At 39.1% G+C, this 24,659-nt stretch overlaps 1 protein-coding gene across 1 annotated transcript; it reads right to left on the bottom strand.

The window, feature by feature from the left end:
- Positions 1-23,270, bottom strand: LOC140171718 (uncharacterized). The gene is made up of 6 exons (XM_072195021.1): positions 23,176-23,270; positions 18,457-18,936; positions 17,353-17,548; positions 10,856-11,149; positions 7,006-7,111; positions 1-4,966 (listed from the first exon to the last, which is right to left on the bottom strand). The coding sequence occupies exons 2-6, from the start codon at positions 18,924-18,926 to the stop codon at positions 4,518-4,520; spliced, it is 1,515 nt and encodes a 504-aa protein (XP_072051122.1). The 5' UTR covers positions 18,927-18,936; positions 23,176-23,270; the 3' UTR covers positions 1-4,517.
- Between the last annotated feature and the right edge of the window lie 1,389 nt (positions 23,271-24,659).

Below are 24,659 nucleotides of genomic sequence, written 5' to 3'. Positions count from 1 at the left end.
CATGGTGAAATGATGTAACTTGTATGTAATAAGTTGATTCTGCACAAGTCATATGTGACTGTCCAGTTCGAAACGCTCGTAAAGTCGGCCCTGGTCAAATTTGTTTTCTTCCGTGTTTAGAAAATACATATCATAAGCTTTACAATGATATATCATTTGACTTCAAACTATATCCAGAAGCGGAGTAATAACTTGTTAAACTTAACTCCTTCAGTAAAAGGGTACATTATTTTGGTGCTACATTATTTCTTTTTTTCCACATTGCTGGTATTAAATATCAAATGGTCATAATTGGCGGTCACTTCAAATCATCCCCAAATCATCTTCAAATAATTGTTAATTGTTGGTTAACCCACCACTTGAACAGGATTTAGCCAAAGCAAACAAAGACTTAAGCTTTTTACTAATGCTATACATAAGTATAAGCTTATTATCCTCTTCAACAATAGGATTAAAGATTGGTGTTTGACTGGACTAAAATGAGAAACATGTCGGACAAATATTAAGGCCATATGAATATAACCTCGATGCATATTTTGCACTGTAAATCGAAATACAATTTGCCAACTTTACGAGCGGTTTGAGATGGATGGTCACATATAGGAAAATTAACCTCAACTATGGTAAGAAGAAGTAACTTGTTAGTGATATATTTAGAAGATACACTCTTTTACCATGGACATGAAGGCTATCAATAAGTGTTGATTATATTGAGGCATTTCGTGATCCACATCTTCATCTCCCCACTTTTCTCAAAAAAGTTCAAATTTTTAAACCAGAGGAAAGCCCTCACTACATAATGTTTATGTCCAAATAATTTCTTGCAGATTCATTCGATTGGCAAAAGTATCATCAAATTTGTATTTATGTTCTGTTAAAACCAGGTGGCGAGTGGCATGACAGAGAGAGCCGGCAAAACTGCTCAGCCGTATGGCAATTTCCATACAATCGGAACACGGAAGCAAATCGGGACTGAATTTCGCAGCTGCCGTGATCACTGATACACACCATTCAATTTGCACACTGAATAATCATCAGAGCCTAACCAACACGGCGGATTTAAAACTGTCACAGCGACTCTCACCCAGTAATAATCACATTTTACTGTATTTAATTAATTTGATGGTTAGTTTTGTGGGGTTCATTATCGAACCCCACCGGTTTTAGCTTGTATTAATATTATTTATTAACATAGACCTACTTGTTTGTGATATTTTAAGCATTTTAAAATTTCAAAATAATCCCATTCAATTATACTGCTGACAAAGAAAATTTACTGAATTTAGAAAATGCACGACACTGACCACCTGGTTAAAACACAACAAAATTACAACACAGTGGCCTATGGAGCAGTCTTATACACATAATCATGCATAACTCACAAACGCAAAATCAAAATCAACTTAAATTTTGGAAATAAGATTTTTTTAGTGGATATTTACTGAAAAATATCATAAAAAGAAGATCCTGGAATCACAAAATATTCCTTCAACTAAGATCGTGTTAAGTTTTACTTATGTATTATATTTCATCACTATTTTTGTAGTTACATCAGGCCATTCCAGCTGAAATCCATACAGCCTGTATTGAAAACATGACCTTAATCTCCCACCAGTACATGGAATAAATTTCAAATGGAGTCACCCATTCAGGTAACACCAGTTGAAATTCACACTCCCTGTGGGGACTGAAGTTCAAAGATCTTGTTTTCCATAGACGTCAATGCATTTCAACTGGAGTAGCCCAATCAGGAAATACAGATCTACAAGTGTAAGTGTAATAAAATATCTTTTGAAATACTTCAATTTGTGGTCTCAAGGACTTTTATTTTTATTCATCTCTTATTATTAGAGGTGAAGCATATTGGGCTAATCCACACATGCATGTGGAAGATTTAGTTGTGAATATTCTCAGTCATCCAGGTAGATAAACATAATAAAATGAATATTAAATCTGTTCATCTGGACTTACTATTTTTGATAGCGACAGTATCGCGTCTCATCCAAGACGCATCATCAGGCTGACTGATCAGGTTCTTGACTATTGACCTGTGACACACTTGATGGTATGTCACAGGAGAGTCGCCGGGGTAGTTTCCTGATTGCTGCGTAGTATACGTAGGTCCTTGAGGAACCTTCGCTCAACAGAGGAGGGGGACTTCGCCACAACCTGTCAAGGACCTACGACGCAGCAATCAAATTAAAGAATTTTTTTTTTTTTAAACCAATGATTTTTTCATCATAAAAGAGCAAAAAATACAACGTTTTTAGGAGGGGGTGATACCCCCACATAGCCTATTCCCCGATCCCTCAAATTCACTTAAAAGATTGTGCCCGAGCCTGTATTCATGGTTCATGAATTGGATAGTAAAATTAGCCGGCACTCAACTTGGTCTAGCTACAACCCTGATGATTAGTGCCAACCAAGGAAACTATATTATCATACCACTAAGAGAAACATCAAAGAATACCGCTAACCAGATATATTTTCATATCTAGTCAGTGAGGGCATATTTACGCTTTATATCTATAGCACGATACGAGTGCATGACCAGGTACGCATGCATATAAAGGCAATTTGCGTAAACCGGGCGTGTAAAATGCACGCAATACGTAATACGCGGATCAGTCATCTAATTCTTGTAATGTTTGACCTATTTTGCAACAATTTAAATATACAAAAACGTAATTATTTCAATATTTAGAATGACTTAGTGGTATGATAAATTCATTATTAGGTTCAGCGTCGGTATGGTACGGGAAATTATCATGCGCAAAGTGTCATACTGGGTGAAGCCTAAGGCTGAATCCAGTATGACACCGATACCTCCGTTTCACCTAATAACTCATAGTATCTACCAATAGAAGGTTCAAATGGAGCACTTCCAGAAACTAAACAAAACCCCGCAACACCAACACAATTCATTTGTAGACAATGGTGCTTTGGGCCAACTGTGTATTCAGCGATGTCAAAATGTTGAGACATCTGTTTGAGTGAATGCTTGTGATTTAAAAGTGCACACACACCAGGGACTGTCTTTTGGAACTAGCAGGAGAGCATTAAATAACTCTTCTGGAGCCTTTCAGGAGAGCTGTTTTAATAAGAGCATTTACAATAGAATGTAAATTGTAAGGAGAGAATTTTCAACTAAGAAGAGCTAAAAATTGCTCTCCTATAGACGAATCCAAATTCACGCATTCCTATACCTTAATGGCTGCCAAAGTTGGGTCCCCGTCGACTCAATCTCACATAAAATGTGAAAAAGTGCGGCCTTGGAGGGTATTTTAAACTGCATTCTATCACCTGTGTTACACTTAGACAAAAGAATAATGACAGAATACAACACAAAAGAATCTAACATCGAATTTTAAGCGGCTTTAATCCACCCAATTGGGCAGTCACTACACCAGTGTGGTGCATGCGGGGACCCGTCATGGCCGACCAAATCCTGACCATGACTTGGCTCGTTGGATTCGTCTATATCAGATTTAAGGAGAGCAGTAGAGAGCGATTACTCTCGCTCTCCTCAAAAGACAGTCCCTACACACACTTAATTCAATTTGCACTTATGTCACCGACTGTATTTAAGACCTAACCTACTAGGCCATTCCAGATGAAATCCACACACTCCCTATTGAAACATGACCTTAACCTCTCACACATGGGTGTAGATTTCAAATGGTGTCACCTATGCAGGTTACCCCATTTGGAATTCACACTCCTTGTGTGGGAGAGTAAGGTCATGTCTTCAACAGGGGGTGTATGGATTTCACCTCGAAAGGCCCGTCATAATTCTAGAATATATCAAAGGCTTAAAACCGGAACTGGCTATTATCCAAAATTGATGTGTTAAAAGAGTGAATTTTTCTGAAAAATCAGAAATCACAGCAAAAACAATGATTCTCTCTACACAACTCTGGTGTAAAATGATGGACCAAATCTAAATGCCATTATGGACATAACCAGTTCTGACTCAAGGCCCTCTATATATAGATGAATCCAACGAGCCAAGTGATGGTCAGGATTAAATTGGCCATGGCTGGAGGCCATCCGTGCCAAACTAGCTTAGTTCGTTTGGATTGTGATCCAACATGCCCACTATCATGAGCGCATCGGAGCGTGTAGCATTTGAGCCACGTCACAGGAGCGGCATACGCTGCACGCCTATGGCGTCGCGTAAAATGGATGGATGGCCCCCAGCTATGGCCGCCAGTGAGGTGTAGGAATGTGGCTCGTCGGATTCGTCTATACACTGCAATATTTCTGTTGGGGCTGCCTGCTCTGGTTCGCCATTGCCAAGTACACATTGCCAAGGTACTTTGCTGGTACTGTGCAGTACCAGGGGAGCCAGTGTAGTACCACTGCTGGTGGGTCCTGTACAGTAACAGCACTGGTACTATGTGGGTACTTTGTGTGCACCAGTCAGGTACCTCGGTGACAGTGTGCCTGTGCAGGCGGCCGCAATAAGAAACTTGCAGTGTATGTATCTCATCCCATGATATGCTGGTTTTCTGTTTTCATAATGACATATCTGCAGGCACTTGTGGTGGTAGAATTGTATCTATACTACGACTAGTTGTTGGTTCTAATTCATCTTTCCGATGAATTGTTGCTTCACTGTCATCTATTTTTGAAACATCCTGAAAATTATCTTTCTTAGATCCATCATAATCCTTAATATGACTTCCATTTTGATTACCAGAATCTGCTGCTAGTTCATTTGATGACCCTTGACCTTGACTCCCATCATGCACTACTTCCTGTCCATTATCACCCTCATCACCATCCGCAGAATCCATTTCAGCAACCTCATTATTCCCGTCATCCTTTTCACTATCTTTCAACTGAGCCTTCATCTGCCTCCGTTCACGGCGTGACATGATGTGGAATTTTCGTTGAGGTATTACTCGGTCAAATGCTGCTTTCCAGTCTTCGGTTTCCATGAAGGCTACAAGGATTTCATATACTAGAAACAAATGGAATCACACAAAATGCAAAATATTTAGCATAAGATTAAATAAAACACAACATAATTAACAGCAAACATTTCAGTGATATTTTTTTAATATGCAGGAAGCACATTAAAAAAGGGCATATCTAGGCATTTTTAAAGGCCTTAAAAAGGCATTTTACAGTTAAATGGTGCACTGCCCAGAACTACTCGGCGACTACTGGTTGGCCCCACAATTATAATGCATGAACAGAACCAGATTATTCACACATGGTGTCATAAACCGCTCACGAATGTATCCTGCGCCTTTTCGAGCCGCTTCCCTTCCTGCTGGGACTCAAAACCCATGACCCTGGGCGAGCGCGCTAGTGTACAGACCAAAGGAGGACTTCCCCATTAGGTCTATTTATCATTCAAAAACCCGCCTCTTTCAAAGGTAACACTGGATACTCTTGAAATGTCCAGAATATATAGTTAATGACTTGCTATACAATTACCGTACTGACGCGAGTATAGTCCCACCTTCGAGTAAAGTCCCACCCCCAAACTTCGGAAAATTTCAGAAATTAAAAAAAAAAAAAAAAATTTAAATTTTTTTTAAAGTTATTATTTTTCGGCTTTGGAGTGTCCCAGGACCTAGACCTAAATGCTAGGATCATTCATGGTTGACCTAAAAAAAAATTAAAAAAAAAAAAAAAAAAAAAAATTCAAGATGTTTTGTTATTTTTAATATGAAAATTGATAATTTGTATTCATGTCCTACTCTATTAATGATTTCAAAATGCCTTCCAATTCAATGCATTTTGAAATCATTAATAAGTATGACATGAATACAAATTATCAATTTTCATATTAAAATAACAAAACATCTTGAAATTTTTTTTATTTTTTTAGGTCAACCATGAATGATCCTAGCATTTAGGTCTAGGTCCAGGGACACAAAACCGAAAAAATTAAATAAAAAATAAAATTTTTTTTTTTTTTTTTTTGAAATTCAGTATAGTCCCACCCCCAATTTTGAAAATGTTCACCCAAAAGCGGGTGGGACTATACTCACGTCATCTGATAATCTATAAATTATTTGGATCTTATGTTGAATTTTGATGTGTCGGACTCATCCATTATCAGTGAAAACTGATGGGTACCACGGTGGTCTATAACAGGCCTCAAATCTTAATTTTGTGGGGCACCCATTTTTAAGGCCACTGGGCAAAAATAAAGAAGGGCACCAAGGCCAGCAAGTGATGAAGAATGCCCTGAAGTTGACAAAAAAGATATGGAACACCAAGGCCAAAACTGAACAGGGGCAGGCAATGGCCTTGCCCTTGGTGAGCCCTGGTCTATACATTGGTTTGCTCCATTGTTAGATAGTGATGCTAATGCTTTTTCGTAATTACACCACAAGCGTGCTAACAAACCGCCCTTGTATGCGTATGTGTCCATTCTGCGCAATTAACTTCACGCGCACGATTCGATTCTATGACCGGCAAAATATTCACGTACGTCAATACTGAATAGGAGCTCATCTTCTGGAAGTCCGATGAGGTGCTTAGCTGTTTTGGATAGAATAAAGCTGAGCAGGACATTCCATGTTGAAGCCCATGTACAAGTTATTCAAGTTCACATGCAGTTGAAGATCCTGTTATGGGCTTTTCCAGGTGAAATCCACACATCCCCTTTGGAAGATATGACATTTATCTCCCACACAGGGAGTGTGAATTTCAAATGGAGTCATCCATTCAGGTAGTCCCGTTTGAAATTCAAATCTCCCTGTGTAGCTGATTAAGGTTATGTCTTCCATAGGGGGTGCTCTGCTCTAGAATAGCCCTTTGGAACTAGTATTCAATGCGGCGGATTTAGGGTTTCTCTACCGGAAGTTAATTTGTGCTGAAATTCCTTCCCACAATGCAATATGTGTATTGCATAACAAAGAATATTGATTAACCTCCGAGCTGTATCTATTGTTATGCAAAATGCTTATTGCATTGTGGGAAGGAATTTCGGCACAAATTGACTTCCGGTAGAGAAACCCTAAATCCGTGTATTAAACTCACCATGGTTTACAGTTAGTACTTTTCTGGCTTTAAATTTCATATATTCGGCAATTGGAAGTTGTGCGTGAGCCCAGCCTTGTGAAACTGCTTGCTCATAGCATACACCCTAAAAGTGAGAGAAAATAAGGAAACATTTTATATTGAAGGCCTGAAATCGAACAAGAAGAACCTTTTGACAATTCAGGCTGATTGCCCCCCCCCCCCAACATTTCAAGACGGATTGGTGCTAAATGCATGCCTTATGGTGATTATGATTAAACAAACACAAACATGGTGTAGGCTCATCACCCAGATTACTAATTTCTCTTATCGAAACTACTTCCACTTCTTTTTATAGACCTATAGGCCCCTATACATAAGCATTTCCAGAACCCATTGAAAGTTGATTGGAATTTGGCCGATGGTCTGATACCAACAGGATATCACTACGCGGCACGCACACTCTCGCAGTCTTAACCTCCTGGGCATGGACACACTGTGCCTGTGCTGGAATGGATAATGATACTTATGATGCCCTCACAAATAAATCTTTCAACTGGTTGTGTCCGCACTGTGAGATAACTTGCTTCACCAACTCGTATTTTTCTTCAACTGAAGGAGAGACTACTGACAATGATGACGACACTGAAGACAATGACAAGGACAACAAGAGTGGGGACAACGACAGAGACAAAACTGACAGGACCAAAAATAAAAGGAAGCCCGCAAGCAAGAAGAACTTGCGGAGAGAGATGTTGTTTACTACTCTGAACATAAATTTCCAGAGCATCATGAACAAGCGTCATGGAATGGGAGGCTATGATTCATGAACTAAAACCGGACTTCATCCATGGGACAGAGACATGGCTAGACTCTTCAATAGAAAATGCTGAATTTCTGCCAGATGGATACGCTTTGCACAGGAGAGATAGATCTAGTGGGACGGATAGACATGGTGGTGTCTTTTTTGCATACAGGAAGGACCTACCAGTCAACCGTAGACAAGAGCTGGAAACAAACAGTGAGATGCTTTGGTGTCAACTTGATATCCAGGGGAGAAGACCTATACTGTTTGGAACATTGTATAAGCCCAAGCATGATGATATAGAAGCGGTCGAAGACCTAAGCGGTGATGTTAGAAAACATCAACAACCACTCCAAACTCAAGGACGTAGTCATCCAGGGTGACTTAAATCAACCAAACATAGACTGGGTAAACAAGGCGGTGATTGTAAACCATCCGCATCCAAAACAACTGCAGAGAGGCTGCTTCAGACTGTACAAGAGCATGGCTTAGAACAGGTGGTTGACAAACCAACCAGACTCAACAGCATACTTGATTTGGTTCTCACCAACAACTCTTCCTTCATCAAGAATGTGGAAGTCATACCAGGCTTAAGTGATCATGAGGCTGTGCTATCGGTGCTAAATGGATTTGCTCAAGTAAAGAAGAAACCTCCCCACAAGATCTACCTGAAGCACAAGGCTGATGTGGAGAAGATAAAGCAAGACATGAAGATCTTTGGTGACTCCTTCAGAAATGAAGCCAACCTCACTGTCCAAGAAAAATGGGACATGTTTGATAGTAAGATCAAACAAGTGATGGAGGAGAACGTTCCAACCAAAATGTCATCCAACAGAAGAAATCTTCCTTGGTTTACTAGAACTCACAGAAGAATGAGCAGGAAGAAGGGTAGAATGTACAGTAAAGCCAAAAGAACTGGCGATCAGAAAGACTGGGAAGAATACAAAGAGTTCTGTAGAACCGTCAAAAGAGAGTTGAACCACGCCAAAGAGAGTACGTTATGGGTAAGCTAACACTTTCTATGGAGGAAAATCCAAAGGCCTTTTGGTCTTTCATAAAGAAGATCCGCCAGGAAGATACAGGAGTTGCTGATCTGAAAGTCAACAATAAAATAATCAGTGATGATCTTGGGAAGGCTGAAGCCCTTAGTAACCAGTTTGCAGGAGTATTCACCAAAGAAGACACAAGCGAATACCATCACTAGGAAGAAGTAGCATCCCTGACATTCCAGATCTCCGGATTGGTGAAGAAGGCGTGCTGAAGCAGATTAACAACCTGAAACCAAACAAGGCCCCTGGTCCAGATGGTATACCACCGTGGATTCTCAAAATGTGTGCTGAAGAGATAACCCCTGTTCTCACAGACATCTTTCAACAGTCGGTTGAGGAAGGAACTCTACCCAATCAATGGAGAGAGGCAAATATTTGTGCAATTTTCAAGAAAGGAGCTAGAGACAACCCTGGTAACTACAGAGGCGTATCTCTCACAAGTGTAGTGAGTAAAATTCTGGAGCACATAATACACTCACATGTTATGAAACACCTGGAGAAACACAATATTTTGGTGGACAACCAACATGGTTTCAGAGCCAAGCACTCCACTGTCACTCAACTAGTGTTAACCACTCATGACCTCACTAAAAGTATGGAGAATGATGAGACAGTTCATATGGCCATCTTAGACTTTGCCAAAGCATTTGACAAAGTCCCCCATGAGAGACTCCTTGGCAAACTTGATCACCATGGTATCAGAGGATCCCTGCTGAAATGGATTAGACACTTCTTGACTGAAAGATCTCAGAAGGTGGTATGCAACGGCATGGTATCGGCCCCAAGGGAGGTGCTTTCTAGTGTACCTCAGGGTACAGTACTAGGCCCCCTATTGTTCCTGTTATTCATAAATGACCTGCCAAACAACATCAGGAGTACTGCTAGATTATTTGCAGATGACTGCGTCATATATACATCTGGGAAGACCAGTAGAGAGATGGACATACTGCAGAAAGATTTACACCAGTTGGAAAAGTGGCAAGAGGAATGGGAGATGTCATTCAACCCAGCCAAGTGTTCAGTCATGAAGCTATCAACTAAGAAAGAAGCGCCCGACAGAAGTTACAACTTCTGTGGACAACCGCTGCAAGAGGTAGACTCTCATCCATACCTTGGTGTCGAAATTGATAGCAAGATGAGCTGGAAGGCTCAATACCAGAAGTTGACATCCAAAGCCAACAAAGTTCTTGGTTTCCTCAAAGCGTAACTTGTGGTTTTGCCCGAGAGAAATGAAAGAGACAGCTTATAAAACGCTGGTACGTCCAATCCTGGAATACGCTGGTTGCTCTTGGGACCCGTACAAGAAGAAGGACATCGTAGCCATCGAGGCAGTGCAGAGAAAGGCAGCAAGATTCTGTATGAATGACTACAAGCAACTCAGCAGTGTCACAGAAATGACCAGAGTGCTGGGATGGGAAGCGTTACAAGACAGAAGAAAAGACACCAAACTCCAGCTCATGTATAGGATCATGAATGGGGAAGTTGGAATTAGAGCGGAAGACTATGTTCAACAGGGTGGAACAGCAGGATTGAAAACAAGAGGAAACAGCAGGAAACTCAAAAGGGAGCTGATCAGGAAGGATGTACACAAATTCAGCTACTTCCACAGAACGACGACCGACTGGAATGACCTCGACGAGACGACAGTGACAGCGGCGAGCGGGAAATGTTCAAAATAAACTTCATTAATTAGCTCTTTTCGCGACGCTGACGCCATTAAATCGCATAGACCTTTGACCCTGAAGTTGGTGAAGTACAGCATGTCTGGCAATGCCGACTCAACCAGAACCAGAACCAGAACCAGAACCCGAACAGCATTTCTGAATGGGTGATAACTTGAAGTGCTCATTTCAATTGCCAATTATGACTAGGCTTTAAACTATTTATGGTCAAACTTGCATTTGCAGATGATCTTATTAATACCCTCCTTGATTGGTTCAAAATTGGACACAATATTCATTTTGGCCAATCTGCAGGTAGTTCTCATAGGGTTAACTCACAGTATGTATCAACTAACCTTATGGTGATTATGATCCACCAGTCCACCAATAACATAAACCTTCTCTGGATCTAAAGTTGTCAGCACTTGGGGTGATTCCGAAGTCAAATACACCACAGATTCTTTGCCAAATAGTTCATTGACCCCCTGTTCTCTAAAGTGTACATCCCATTTGGGGTACTCAGAGAGTGCATGTTCAAATCTTGCTTTGGTCTTGTCTCTGAAGTTGCAGATGTAGAATTGGAAGGGTTTGTCTGAGGTGCGGTTGCTGGCGTAGCTGCGCTGGATTTGTTTGCTGAGCTTTGTGATGTCCTGTAAAATGTATGAAACATAAGTTCATTAAGGGGGTACTACACCCCTGCCCAATTTTGTACCTATTTTTTGTATTTTTCTCAAAATCATAGCGTATTGGGGACAAGTAAGATATGTATATCATACATGTATAGGGGCAAGGACTACAGCTACTGCACTGGAAATTTTATTTCAGCACAGACAACAGTTGTGGAGTTACAGTCAAAAATGAGGGAAACCAATATTTAATCAATAAATCAATAACTACTTACTTTGAGTTGCTGAATTTTCAGGACAGAAATTGTAGTCCTAGCCCCTATAATATACATGTATTACTTGTCACCAATATGCTATAATTTTTGAGAAAAATGCAAATATAGGCACAAAATTGGCCAGGGGTATAGTACCCCCTTAACAACTGGGCAATGCAGTTTTCATATACTATACAATATGATACATTATGATATCACACAATACAATACAAATCTGATTTTCGATTATTTGTATATTTTCCGATTAAACGAATCATTGATAGGGATAATGCCTTTAAACAACTTGGAGTGGAGAGAGAGAGAGATTAGCACTAGGCAAGGATGTAGCCAGCACACGGGGTACACACACATACAAGGTACACAGGGATGTGGCACTCTTAGTCAAGTTAGCTCAATTGATAAGGTGTTTGACTATGGTGCTAGAGGTTGCGGGTTTGAACCCTCACAGTGGTTTAGTACGCTCTCATGGAAAAATTGGGTTAGCTTGAAATTCCCCTGGACAAGGAACCTACTGCTAATTGTCTTGTTGTAACCCATACGAAACTCAGGGAGCTGATCCTGGTTGCGAAGGTCATTTGTGGAATGTCTACGGTGTGCGCTCTTGAAGATGCAAAGTCCCTATGTTGTTGTTAAATGGTTTATGGAATGATGTGGGCAGTAGTGGTCAGTGACAACCTATAAAGTGTGTTGAGGCTTACAACGTCTAGGCGTTGTGCCCGTGTAGCGCACTATAAATCACTGCGCTTTTTTCTAATGTGTCACTTTTTGCAAAAAGAAACCCCTAAAAATGAGTCCCAATTTGAAAAAAAATCTGTCAAAAACTGTCAAATCAGCTGGGTTTTTTTTTAGGTGTCAGAGTTCCAGAGGCACAAGTTCACACAACCCTGTCAAAATGTAATTTGAGTTAAATCTACAGTAAAATGTATTTCCCATAGCTTATTTTACTAAAAAACAATATTTTGAAAACTGCTTGAGCGACAAACCTTTTATTATTGAGAGGGGGGAGGGAATTAAAAGGAGTAGTTTGCATCTGACATCACCTGTCAATCAAACTCAGGAACGATTTGTTTACGAGTTGTTGTGATGATCGAGTTTATGAACGCTTATGATAAATTTTGTATCTTCCAACATGCAAATCATCTCAAAAGTTAGGTCTTAGTAAGGGGAAACTTTCCTGAGGGCAGCATGTCAACACTCAACAATGCCTAGAAAAGTTGCTTTTTGCCTTGTAAAAGTACGTAACTTTTCGCTATTTTCTGCGATTTCTTTTCTCTGATGATGGTCCGGGATGAAGGCACCTTGGCATACGCAAACTAGTGTTTTTTAATTGTCTTAGATTATAGAGCTCTATAGCCCTATGCATTTTGTCAATAATTATACTGCCAATAGTCAGTAAAATAATTTGGAATAACAAAGTGTGAAAATGTCAATAAACACTGTTCTCCTCAATAGAACTGGATGCGTACCATCTCATACTTGTGGTATATCGCCTGAACTAAGAAATAAACTTGAAACATTAAATATTCTTTCGGATACCTGTCATGGACACGAACTTTATTGCCCTCCGTCTATGCATGCATTAAGTAACAAAAAGCTGGCGCAAACAATGGCGCAAGCGTGGTAGTCGTGGAGGAAAAGAAAGAAGGATTCGCACTCTTGTAACACCGAATAGGAACAATGGTACTTCATGTAACACATCGTGTGGCGTGAATCATGATAATCTAAAACATGTCACATTTACCTCTAAGAGAAACTTAGATATACATTGTTGGAATGCTCAGTCTATAGGTAACAAGACTACCACTGTTTATGACTATATCCTTGACAAGGACATTGATATTTTGGTCATCACAGAAAGCTGGCTTAAGAAGGAAGACCCCGTCATTATTGGCGAATGCACTCCATCAGGGTACTCATTTCTTAATGTCAATAGACCTGGTGATAGTCATGGAGGTATCGCTATAATTAGTAAATCCAATTTGAAGTTGTCTATTTCTCCAATTGGTATTGATACTGTGACTCATTTTGAACATGCTTGTGTTACTGATCAAGCAAAGACATTCCGTCTGATCGTAATCTACCGTCCTCCGCCTTCCAGGAGAATGGTTTCACAATTCCTCAATTCCTTGAAGAGTTCGACGACTTTCTCAGTTTTATTTCAACGCTCCCCGGCAAACCCCTTCTACTTGGTGATCTGAATGTGCACGTAAATAAGCCGTGGAAATCTGATGTTTCTCAATATCTCACATCTCTTGCTGAGCATGACTTACAACAGTTTGTTACTTCTGCAACACACAAGTCTGGCAATATCTTAGACCATGTTATTTGTCGGCCAGAAGATGATCTATTGTCTAGCTGCGTTGTGTCGCCATTCAGATATGGTTCAGACCATCACATGGTTCAATGCACAGTCAACAAGTTGAAACCCCCTCCGGAAAGAAGGATTATTACAACAAGATCTTTCAAGAATCTGGACAAGGCGACGGTTGCTACGGGTCTTTGTCAAGCTACGCAGTGTGTTCTTGCTGCAAATGACCCTACTTTGCAGGCAGAATTGTACAACAAGAGTGTTCGCGAGGTATTAGATAAACATTGCCCAGAGAAGAGCGATCACAAAAACTGATCTGAAACCCTAAATGGTATTCTGAGGATGTTAGGGTTGCTTGGCGGAGCGTAGAAAGCTCGACGCAAATGGAGAAACACGTTAGGTTGAAGATCGCGAGAACTATCTTGCACAAAATGAAAATGTGAATCAATTAGTTCTGAAAAGCAAGACTGAGTATTTCAATGAAACTTTGGCTAATTCCAATGCCAAATCCATGTACAGTACTCTAAACTCACTTCTTAATACTTCTGTTCAGAAACTACCTGCGTGTAGTACACATACTGCTCTTAGTGAGCAATTTTCAGATTATTTCTGTGACAAGGTCTCTAATATTAGGTCTGAACTTGATAAGCAAACTTCTATCATTAATGTCAAAGTTAACTGTACTGCTAATGTTAGTGCCAATGTTTGTGATGACACGCAAGTTCATGTTCCAACACTTGATATGTTTACTGATGTTGGTGAGGAGGAGGTCAAAAGGTTATCTCAAAACTTCCAAACAAAACATCTCCTCTGGACCCGATCCCCACATGGTTGTTAAAACAGTGTATTGATATTTTGTTACCGATTATTATGTCTATTATCAACAATTCATTCAGAGTTGGGTCTTTTCCATCTGTTCTCCGTGAGGCTGTTATCTTCCGTTGCTCAAGAAACCCACTCTCAACCCGGACTTACTTAAAAACTACCGCCCTGTATCAAACCTTCCCACCCTTGGTAAGATATTAGAGTATCCAGCTGTGTCAAGGTTTAATAAACATCTTCATGAAAACAATCTTACTGAAACCTTTCAGAGTGCTTACAAATCATCTCATAGCATGGAGACAGCCCTCCTTAGAGTAAAAGATGATATGCTTAATGAGTTGGATAAAGGTAATGCAATCATGTTGGTTCTTTTAGACCTCTCCTCTGCATTTGATACAATTGACCATAATATCCTTGTCCAGCGAATGCAGAGGGAGTTTGGTATTACATTTGTACAGGGTTTGCTCAAGATTGGCTTGAAAGCTACCTCAAAGATCGTTGTAGCAAAGTATGTGTCCTTGGTGAGTATTCTAATAAATGTCCAATGCAATATGGTGTTCCACAGGGGTCGGTTGCAGGTCCACCGATTTTCACGGCTTATGCTCAGCCAGTTTCTGAAATCATCAGGCTCCATCAGGTTGCGTTTCATATCTACGCTGATGATACTCAGCTTTATGTTAGTTTTAATCCCAAGTCACAGGAGGAAATAGCGGCTGCCCAACTTAGGCTCACTAAATGCATCGCTGAGTTACGATCGTGGATGCTTGAAAACAAGTTAAAGCTGAACGACTCAAAAACCGAGCTTTTCTTGATTTCTTCTCCAAGATGTGCAGCTGCTATATCCACGTTGACTTGAAAATCGGTGGATCTGTAATCACACCCTCTGCCTCAATTAAAAACTTAGGTGTTATTTTTGATCGTAGTCTTACCATGGATGAGCAAGTCAGCGCCCTGTGTCGTAGTATTAATTTCCACCTGCGTAATCTTACAAGAATTCGCCGTTATATTGACCAAACCACTTGTGCACATGCAGTAAGATCTTTGATCCTTTCTCGGCTGGACTATGGCAACTCTCTGTTAGGTGGCCTTTCAAACCGTGGCATGCAACGTCTCCAAAAGCTTCAAAATCGCGGCGCGTCTCATTTTCGAGTTAACAAGCGCACTAGTGCTGCGCCTCTGTTGCGAGAGTTGCATTGGTTGCCTGTCCAGCAGAGAATCGATTTCAAGATCTTGGTGCATGTGTACAATTGTCTTCACGGTTCATCGCCAATATATTTGCAGGACCTTCTTCACAAGTACAGTTGTAACCGTGGTGGGCTTAGGTCCATGCAAGATGTCACCCGTCTTGCAATCCCCAAAACTAAAAGATCTTATGGGGATAAATCTTTTTCTGTTCAAGGACCTAGGTTATGGAACAATTTGCCTTCCAATTTGCGCGAGGCTCCTAATGTGCGATCCTTTAAGAAACTTTTAAAAACCTATCTGTTTCCAAAATATTAGGTCTTTTTATGTATTTTCATAGACCTGTTTGCAGGTATTCACTCCCATGTGTAGTTTTTAAACATTGCTATTTGATAATAATATGTATTTTATAATGATATATGTCCCTATTTGGGTTCAAGTGTATTTTTAATTATTTTAATTGTGGTTCAGATTGCTGCGCATATCTGTTTTATTCAAATTTTTGATGTAATTAGGAGTATATTTTACCATGCTGTGATATATTGTTGTTCTTAATGCCATACTGTGTATTTTTGATGTATTTTTTTATTTTTTTTGTACAGCGCATTGATCCATGAGAAATACGCTTTATAAGTTCTTTGAAATAATAAATAATAAAAATAATAATAATAATAATAATAATAACAAGATTTGGACGGCGAGTTAAACTCAAAAAAGAACCCAAAATATTGATGACATCCTATAAACAACACTAGTTTCTTCAGGGAGGGAGAGAGGAATTAAAAATGTTAATTACGCTTTTCCTATGCTCCTACAACAGTACAGTTACTTGGATCAACTTTCTGTTTCATGACAGACAAGGAGGGAGGGACTCAGCTATGAAACAAAACTACGTTGAATAAGTTCATCAGGTTTGTTGATTAAATAAACAAAACAACATTTTTGTGTGACAAAACCAAGTGAATTTTTACTCACTACAATATTTGGTCCTTCACATCGGAGGACACTCAGGCGTATCTTAGTGCACCCAAAGGACAAACGCGAGAAAGAAAAAACAGGCAATTGTGAAATTGGATGCCAAAACTGCGATCAGTCCTATGTCAGTGAAACCTCTCGCATGTTTGGAACCAGGATGTCAGAACACAAAGCTGAAGTCAATAAGGCCACTAACAAAAAGTACACTCGCTCTGAATGCAAGTTATCAGAAAAAGAACAGACCAAATCAGCAATTTCTGATCATGTTGCCCGGGCCAACCACATTATTAATTGGGATGATTCAAAGATCCTTGGGCGTGAGCACAACAATAAGTCTAGAGAAGTTCGAGAAGCCATGGAGATAAGAAGAAGGGGACCAAGACCTTAAACAGAGAGGAGGGCACATATTTCCTTAGCCATCCATATGATCCGCTTTTAAAGACTGCAAATGAGTCTAAGCATCACCGGAAACCCATCTCCCGGGAAAGTGGATCAGGTGACCATATCAGTCATACCTCATGAAGTCCTCCGATGTAAAGGACGAAATATTGTAGTGAGTAAAAATTCACTTGGTTTTGTCACACAAAAATGTTTTTTTAAATATTTTTTTAACAAAACTAGTTACATTTATAGGACGTCATCGATCTTTTGATTTGTTCCCTTACCGCCTCTTGCATGAGATCATCAAAGCCACAGTCAATGGCAATTCTGACATCGCTTGCATCTGGGTCGCTCATCTTTTTCTTCTTCTTCCTGGGGAAGAACTCCGATTGTTGTGCCTCTTCCCCTGATCCTTTGCCAGCAGCCCCAGCTTGCTGCTTTCTCTTACTTCGCTCCTGTCTCTTCTCTCTTCGTAGTTCTCTGTCAAGAAATGGAGCACAAACATGCACATTATTCACCAAGCTTTTAAATAAGCAGGCACCCATGAGCCATTTACCCAATGGTCATAACATTTTGGCTCCTGGTTCACACCAAAATGCTGTGAACCAGGCTTTACATTAAAACAAAAAATAGAACCTGGTAGTTCAACACCCAAATTTTGTATTTTATATATGCATTGTACAATGTACACATGGCATGATGACAGACAATTTTGATAAACAAAAAACCATAAACATGTTCATTTATTCCACAAGTTTAAACTGACTTTAAGCATGCAAATTCACTAGTCTTGACTTTTCGACATGTTACACATACCATTGTGATACTTTCAAAAAAATGATTCCTAGCTCTTTAAAAATGGCTCCTGGTTCAATTGATAATCACAGGACCAGGAGCCACTTTTTTCAAATATGTGGCTCCTAGTCCAGACCTGCTTATTTCGAGGCTTATTATTCACTTACATTGGGCTATTCCTGTTGAAGTCCATACACCCCCTATGGAAGGCATGCCCTTCAAGGGGTGCAAATTTCAAATGGAGTCATGTTACCCATTCAGGTAACCTCATTAAAATTCACACTCCCTGTGTGAAAGATGTCTTTCATAGTGGGTGCATGAGTTTACACTGGAGTATTGCATTGCGGGCATGTCAACGCATGGGAACGAGAAACTTGAGTTTGGGTGAATGGAGAAAATCCATACACTTCACATTCAAGACACTTCAAAAGTTTTACCGTTGGCAACAGAAAGTATGTTCCTCATTCTTTACATCCTTTAAAACACATGAAAGCCATCGAAAAAAGGTTGACAAAATCTGCAGCAAAAGGAAGCTACATGTTAATGAAGTAAATATAAGATACATCTTTTTACCATACCAAGGCTATACTTACATTCTCTGTTCCTTCTTTTTCGCCCACATCTCACGTTTCATAAGTTTGCGTAACTGTCTCTTTGTGAGTCCTGCTGGACCACTATCTCCCCGTCTTGTCTTTTCATCACACACATTGTCACTTGGTTGAGTTGTATTCAATGGTTTGGTGGCACTTGAGTCAACATCTGTGAGTCCTGCTAGACTTTCTCCCAGTCTTTCCTGTTCCTCACACACATTGTCACTTGTTTTTGTATTGAATGATTTGGCTTCACTGGAGGAATCATCAGCTGCCACCGTATTCTCTGTGAGTCCTGCTAGACTTTCTCCCAGTCTTTCCTGTTCCTCGCACACACTGTCACTTGATTTAGTTGTATTCAATGGTTTGGCTTCACTTGAATCCTCCGCTACCATGTCATCTTTTGTTTGGTTTTCAGCTATGTCAACCGGATTGATACCAGCGCTTAACAGTTCTTCTTCTTTGCATGCCATTTTAGTTATCCTTTAATAAAAATAGTAGAAAAATCATGTTAATAATCAGGTTTACAATGTAACATATAATAGTAATTTAATTGAGTAACAGAGGACTGCCCCATTTAGTTTTAAGATAAAGTAATGAATTTGATGCATGATTTCCCATGAACTAATGACATTTTGCCATGATTTTGAATATTTAACAGAATGGGAGGATAATCTTGCGATGTGTCTCAATGCAATGCCCAATGATATTGGAAGCAATATCCTGCGAGTCGGCAGGTACATTTTAAAAATTACACGCCCTCGACTGGCATGCACAAGTGGCAAATAAAGTTTTTTTTTCATTACGGACAAGTTAGAAGGGGAGTCAAGGCCGCCAATTGCCGCCGCTGAACCCCCGACTTGCCTGTGCGGGAAAATTACATTATGTTACAAAACGCGCAGTGCATGCCCTGTATCCCTGGAGCACTCACAACTAGTTAATCCCTAAATATGTAATCCCAGTTTAGAATCCCATCGCCCACGATTTTCAATGCCATTGGGTACACGGGTACACCCGTCAGTCCGAAATACCATCAGTCCGAACCACCGCTAGTCCGAATTTTAAGCTTACCTAATTAACACTAAACCTAACCCTAACCCTAAACATTCAGACTAGCAGTGGTTTGGACTGACAGTGTTTCAGACTGACGGTGAGACCTGGGTACACAATGAGTAAACTATCTATCGCTGTCATAATTTTTTTCGGTGGAGGCATCATTTTTTGTCACCTTAAATCTGAAACGGAATGAAAGTCATTCCATGCACAGAATGTAAAAACTCAAGTACATGTAGCCATATTAAGGTTGGTCTGAACCCTGGAATTATGGAAACTTTCGGGCCTCATAACTTCTAAATTATTGGTCTAAAGCACATATAAGTACCGTATTGTTTGTAATAAACGCTCCCCCTCTAATAAACGCCCCCCTCCAATTTTTGTGTGAAAAATTGACAAAAATGCAAACATTTCCATGCCATATCGTGTAGGCAAGCTTAAAACTGGCATCAGTAGTGGCAGTCACAATCGCTAAATTGCATGGGAAAAACCTATTTTGACTCAACTCCCATCCATTCATTGCCTAATTATGGTAAAATTTCACTAATTTCATGCACTTACAGGTGTAATTTTGTTGTATTTCCCACGAAATTGTAATTTTCAGTGGGCGCCGCTATCTTGTATGGTCGTAAATCCCTCCTTTTAACAGGAGCACCATCGGGAAATTGAACCCGATTTTTGCATAGCCGCTATCAGCGCTGCATGTGCATTCTTTTTACCGCGTTCTTCTTCTTTCTTCTTCTTCTGTCAACATCATGTTAATCAGCCATCGTAGCCACATGCTTTCAGCCATGTTGATCAAAGTTGGTCACTAGGACCATTGAGTGGTGCCACAACTGTCACATGATCATTTCTGGTCAAAGGTTATTCACTTCCGGTCAGTGGCCAAAAACGTGATTTTCACTAACAATGCTTCTTCTTCCACATTTTACATAGCACCGTGACGTCACTTGCACACATGCATCACCTATTACCAGTGTCTAAAAGTCCTTCACAGAATTGGGATCAAAGGTCATTAAGGGGTCACTCCGGTAAAAGTATGAAAAATTTGTAAAAAATATTCAAAAAATCACAAATTACATAGCAGAGATTCGCCATTAGCACATATGCATCGCTACTAGCCAGAGTCTCTAGGATACCTACAGTTTTGGGGTCAAAGGTCATTAAGGGGTTACTTCCGGTCAAAAACCAAAATTATCAAAAATGTTTAAAAAAAATTTATTTCAAAATGTAAACAGACCAGAGTAATATAACCATCATACATGAATTAGTGTTACCTGATGTATGCATGGTATTTTTATTTTGGGGGTCAAAGGTCATTAAGGCCAATTACAATTGATTCTTAGTTTCCTGTTTCACGCAAGCGTCCAAAGTAGAGAATTGCAAAATATTTAATTATTTTATTTATATTTTGGATTTTCTCTTTAAAAATAACTTTTAATGACTACCATTTGCTACTTTCTGACTTTGATCATATCATCTGTAATGATGAATAAACATAGAACCTAATTGTACCATTACTATGTATAAAATCGAACATATAAAATAATTAAATGCATGCTCCTTGTCAAAATGGCTTGATGTAGGTTGCGACCACTTATTTTAAAATAAAAAAAATAAAAGATAATTAATAATTAATAATTAAAAGTCGCCTCATCCCTGGTTTTCAACCATGAAACAGGAAACTAAGAATTAATTGTGAAGGGCCTAAGGGGTCACTTCCTGTTTTTAGCTAAATAACTTCAAGAATTTTTATCTCGACAACTAAACATTTTTTAATTAAAATTAGAACAATGCATTTTGTCGGTGTACATAAGGTTTTTTTTTTTTTTCATTGAGGTCAAAGGTCATTAAGGCAATAAGGGGTCAAAGGTCAATCATAAATTTAAAAAAATTCAAAATCCATGTATAAGTTCGATTAAGCTGAAATTCACCAGGAATATTCCTTATGACATCCTAAGCACTATGTAATATTTTTATGGGTCAAAGGTAATTAAGGGATCACTTCGGTTCTCACAGATTCGGGTCATAACTCATTTGTCACTGCTGGCTGTGCATGCCCGCGGTCGCAGGCGAACACAATCAGATCTCGTTTTAAAGCTTTTTTCACTGACAATTCACTTCCAATAAACGCCCCCCTTTTGGAAAAATGCAACGCCCCCGGGGCGTTTATTACAAACAATACGGTATACATATTTAGAATAGCAAAGACTTGATAAGTTCATCTGTGAGGTCAAATTTGGGTCAAAATGCCATTTTTCGACCAACTTTGAGAAATTTGCACCAAAAATGGTTGATAAAAACTGATTTTTCAAAAAAATCATAAAAAAGCCCTATTTTGGCCCAAATTTAAAATTCAAAAAAATGAAAAAACGGGTCCTAGATATTTTGATCTAGTTTTTAAAAATTAATAAAAAAAAATTTTGGCCCAAGGATTTTTTTGTTAGGATGCACAAAAAAGAAGTGGGCCAAAAACCGTTATTTTTGAGATTTTGGGCAAAAAATGGCATTTTGGCCCAAATTTGATCTCACAGATTTATTTATTAAGTCTTTGCCATTCTAAATATGTATACTTTTATATACTTTAGACCAACAATTTAGAAGTTATGAGGCCGAAAGTTTCCATAATTCCAGGGTTCAGACCAACCTTAAATTTTCAAGGATGGCTGATCTGTTGCTCAAGCAGTCTAGCTTCAAATTTGCTCACCGATAGCTTCACATGGCTAGACGGCTATTTAATAGAAATTGATCAAGCATGACACTGTAAAGTGATGGAAGTTCAAAAGTAAACACAGCCAACCATGCGGGTAATTACATCAAAAATGTGGCTCAAATTGCACTTCAAAATAGGCAACCTTTACTTTAAAAGATACAGTTGACTCAACAAAATAGCATCAATAACGTCAACAGAATATTTACTCTATCTTAGAATTCACCTCATGGAAGAACAGAGGATACCGAACCTTAAAACATCCACTGAATGAGTAACCCAGGCAAAAGAAGAAATAAAACAAAACAAAACACACGGTAGTAATAGGCATTTGAGTCTTTTGCTATTGTTTTCAGTTGATCAGTATTTTCAATTTTTGCCACGCATTTTAAATATTCGGTTGATGTTTAAATTTGGATGATAGATATTTTAATGAGTCAACTGTATCTTTTAGAGCAAATGTTGGAAAAAATAAAAAACATGATCGCCGATAACGATGTGATATGGGACTCACATACGATTACACAGAGATATTTCTTGCCAAAATTTCACCAATTTTAGGCAAGTTGGTCCTACTTCGTCTGCGTTATGTGAAAAAGGACAGTCTTAAGTAAGTATACTTAGTACTGTATGATTAATATGTGCATGTGTATAATGATTAAAGTTCTATTCAGATTTCCTTTGACAGCTTAACCATCACGTATTATCATATATGTGCGCGACGTCAAGCATGTGCATTGGACCTTGTGCAAATAATATGCGCTGGACGGCTAGCAGTACGCTTAATTTGTAAAGGAAATCTGAATAACATGATAAAGCTTAAAATGTTAATAATAATAACTTAAATATAAGCTTACCCGCAATACATGCACACATACCCTTTTACAGAGGATTGACTATAAACCTACTGATTAACAGATTTTTCATGGTACAATTGTAAAAGTACTGATCAAACCAACCTTATTTAATACCGGCAATCGTAAAAACATGTTAAAATCTAAACTAAAATGTTGCAATAGTTCGTCAATTTCGCGAATTTATAATTATAAACAGCTCGTCTCCTATTTGGGTTTTGTTTAGTGAAAACTTTATCTAAAATAAAAACTAGTTCTTTCAATCAAGTTCACATTCTTAAACTTTATTGTAGACAATGGTGTTTAAGAGATATTTAAGAAAATATATTTTCTCCAATTTTAAGGGCCATTTCATATAGTTTGATCAAAAAACTTATTTCTAAATTAGGAAAATAAAATTCTAGAGGGCAGCAAAAGGTCAATTTTCAGGTCAAATTTAATTCCAACCAAATGATAAATAAAACTTTGAAAGTTTTGTAATTCTCTCCCTTTTCTCTTTTAATTTATAACCGGTATTCCTGCATTTGCGAGACGGAAAATGGTTTAACCATTGTTAATCAACCAACCTGAGAACCTCCGAGACCAGTCCTCCTACCTAGTCCAAGTCGAGACGGAGAAGAAGAGGTAAGCTTAAAAAAATAGAGGTTATCCATGACCATGTTCTATTCATGATATTACTATCAGCGACTGCTATACCTTGTTTTTAGGACTTGCATGTGCAACCATAGCTGTTTCAAAATATCCCGCCAGAGTCATGCAGGTAACTCCGAGGTTGTGCATTGAATTGGACCTTTTGTTAGAAGTCACGCATGAGTAAAGTGGATAACCTCTATTATAATTTACTGCCATGACTGCAGTGCGTACTTAGTTATAGTATAAATATTGAATGGCTTCAGCCTCAGGGGCGACGCTAGAGGGGGTATGGTGTGGCACCCCCCAATAGGGCCTACCCAATTTTGTCAGCAAAAATTGACTGTTGTGGTCAAAACCATATGATTGTTGGCAAATGTAGTCAAAGCTATGTCATGTAGGCCTATGTGATTGTCAGCAAATTGCAAGAGTCATATAAAAGATTAATGTGTTATGAAATTGTGCTGTTACGTAAGGCCCTTCGCACTTGATTATTAGTTTTCTGTTAAAGATTTTGAAAAAGGGACGAGGTGACTTTTAATTATTAATTATTTTATCTTTTATTTTATTTATTTAGTTTGAACTATTAGTAGGGTTTTCAGTTGGTCAGTGCGTGAGTGAAGACACTCACGCACACAGCGCTGAACCAACCCAAAATTTTGTCAAAAAACTCCCAATTCCAACTCGCGATTACTCCTGTGATTTTTATTTCTACCATGACAAATTATACCTTGCTGGAAAGCTTGTAATCTCCTTGTCCCGATCATGTAAAAATATTACAGAAACGCCATCCCTGTAAGTCCTCAGAAATTTATGAATGAACCTACATCGCTCCGCCTATATTTTCCGAGCCGTGCACGAACCCATTCGGAGTGCAAAATCGGCACCAAAATTTAAGCATTCGGGAGAGACTTACTGACTTCGTCGTGGTTTCCGCACTCGGAAAAGGTGATTGACAC

Source organism: Amphiura filiformis, chromosome 15, assembly GCF_039555335.1.
Source record: "Amphiura filiformis chromosome 15, Afil_fr2py, whole genome shotgun sequence".
NCBI classification, from domain to species: domain Eukaryota; kingdom Metazoa; phylum Echinodermata; class Ophiuroidea; order Amphilepidida; family Amphiuridae; genus Amphiura; species Amphiura filiformis.
This window is presented reverse-complemented; position numbering and strand designations above follow the sequence as displayed.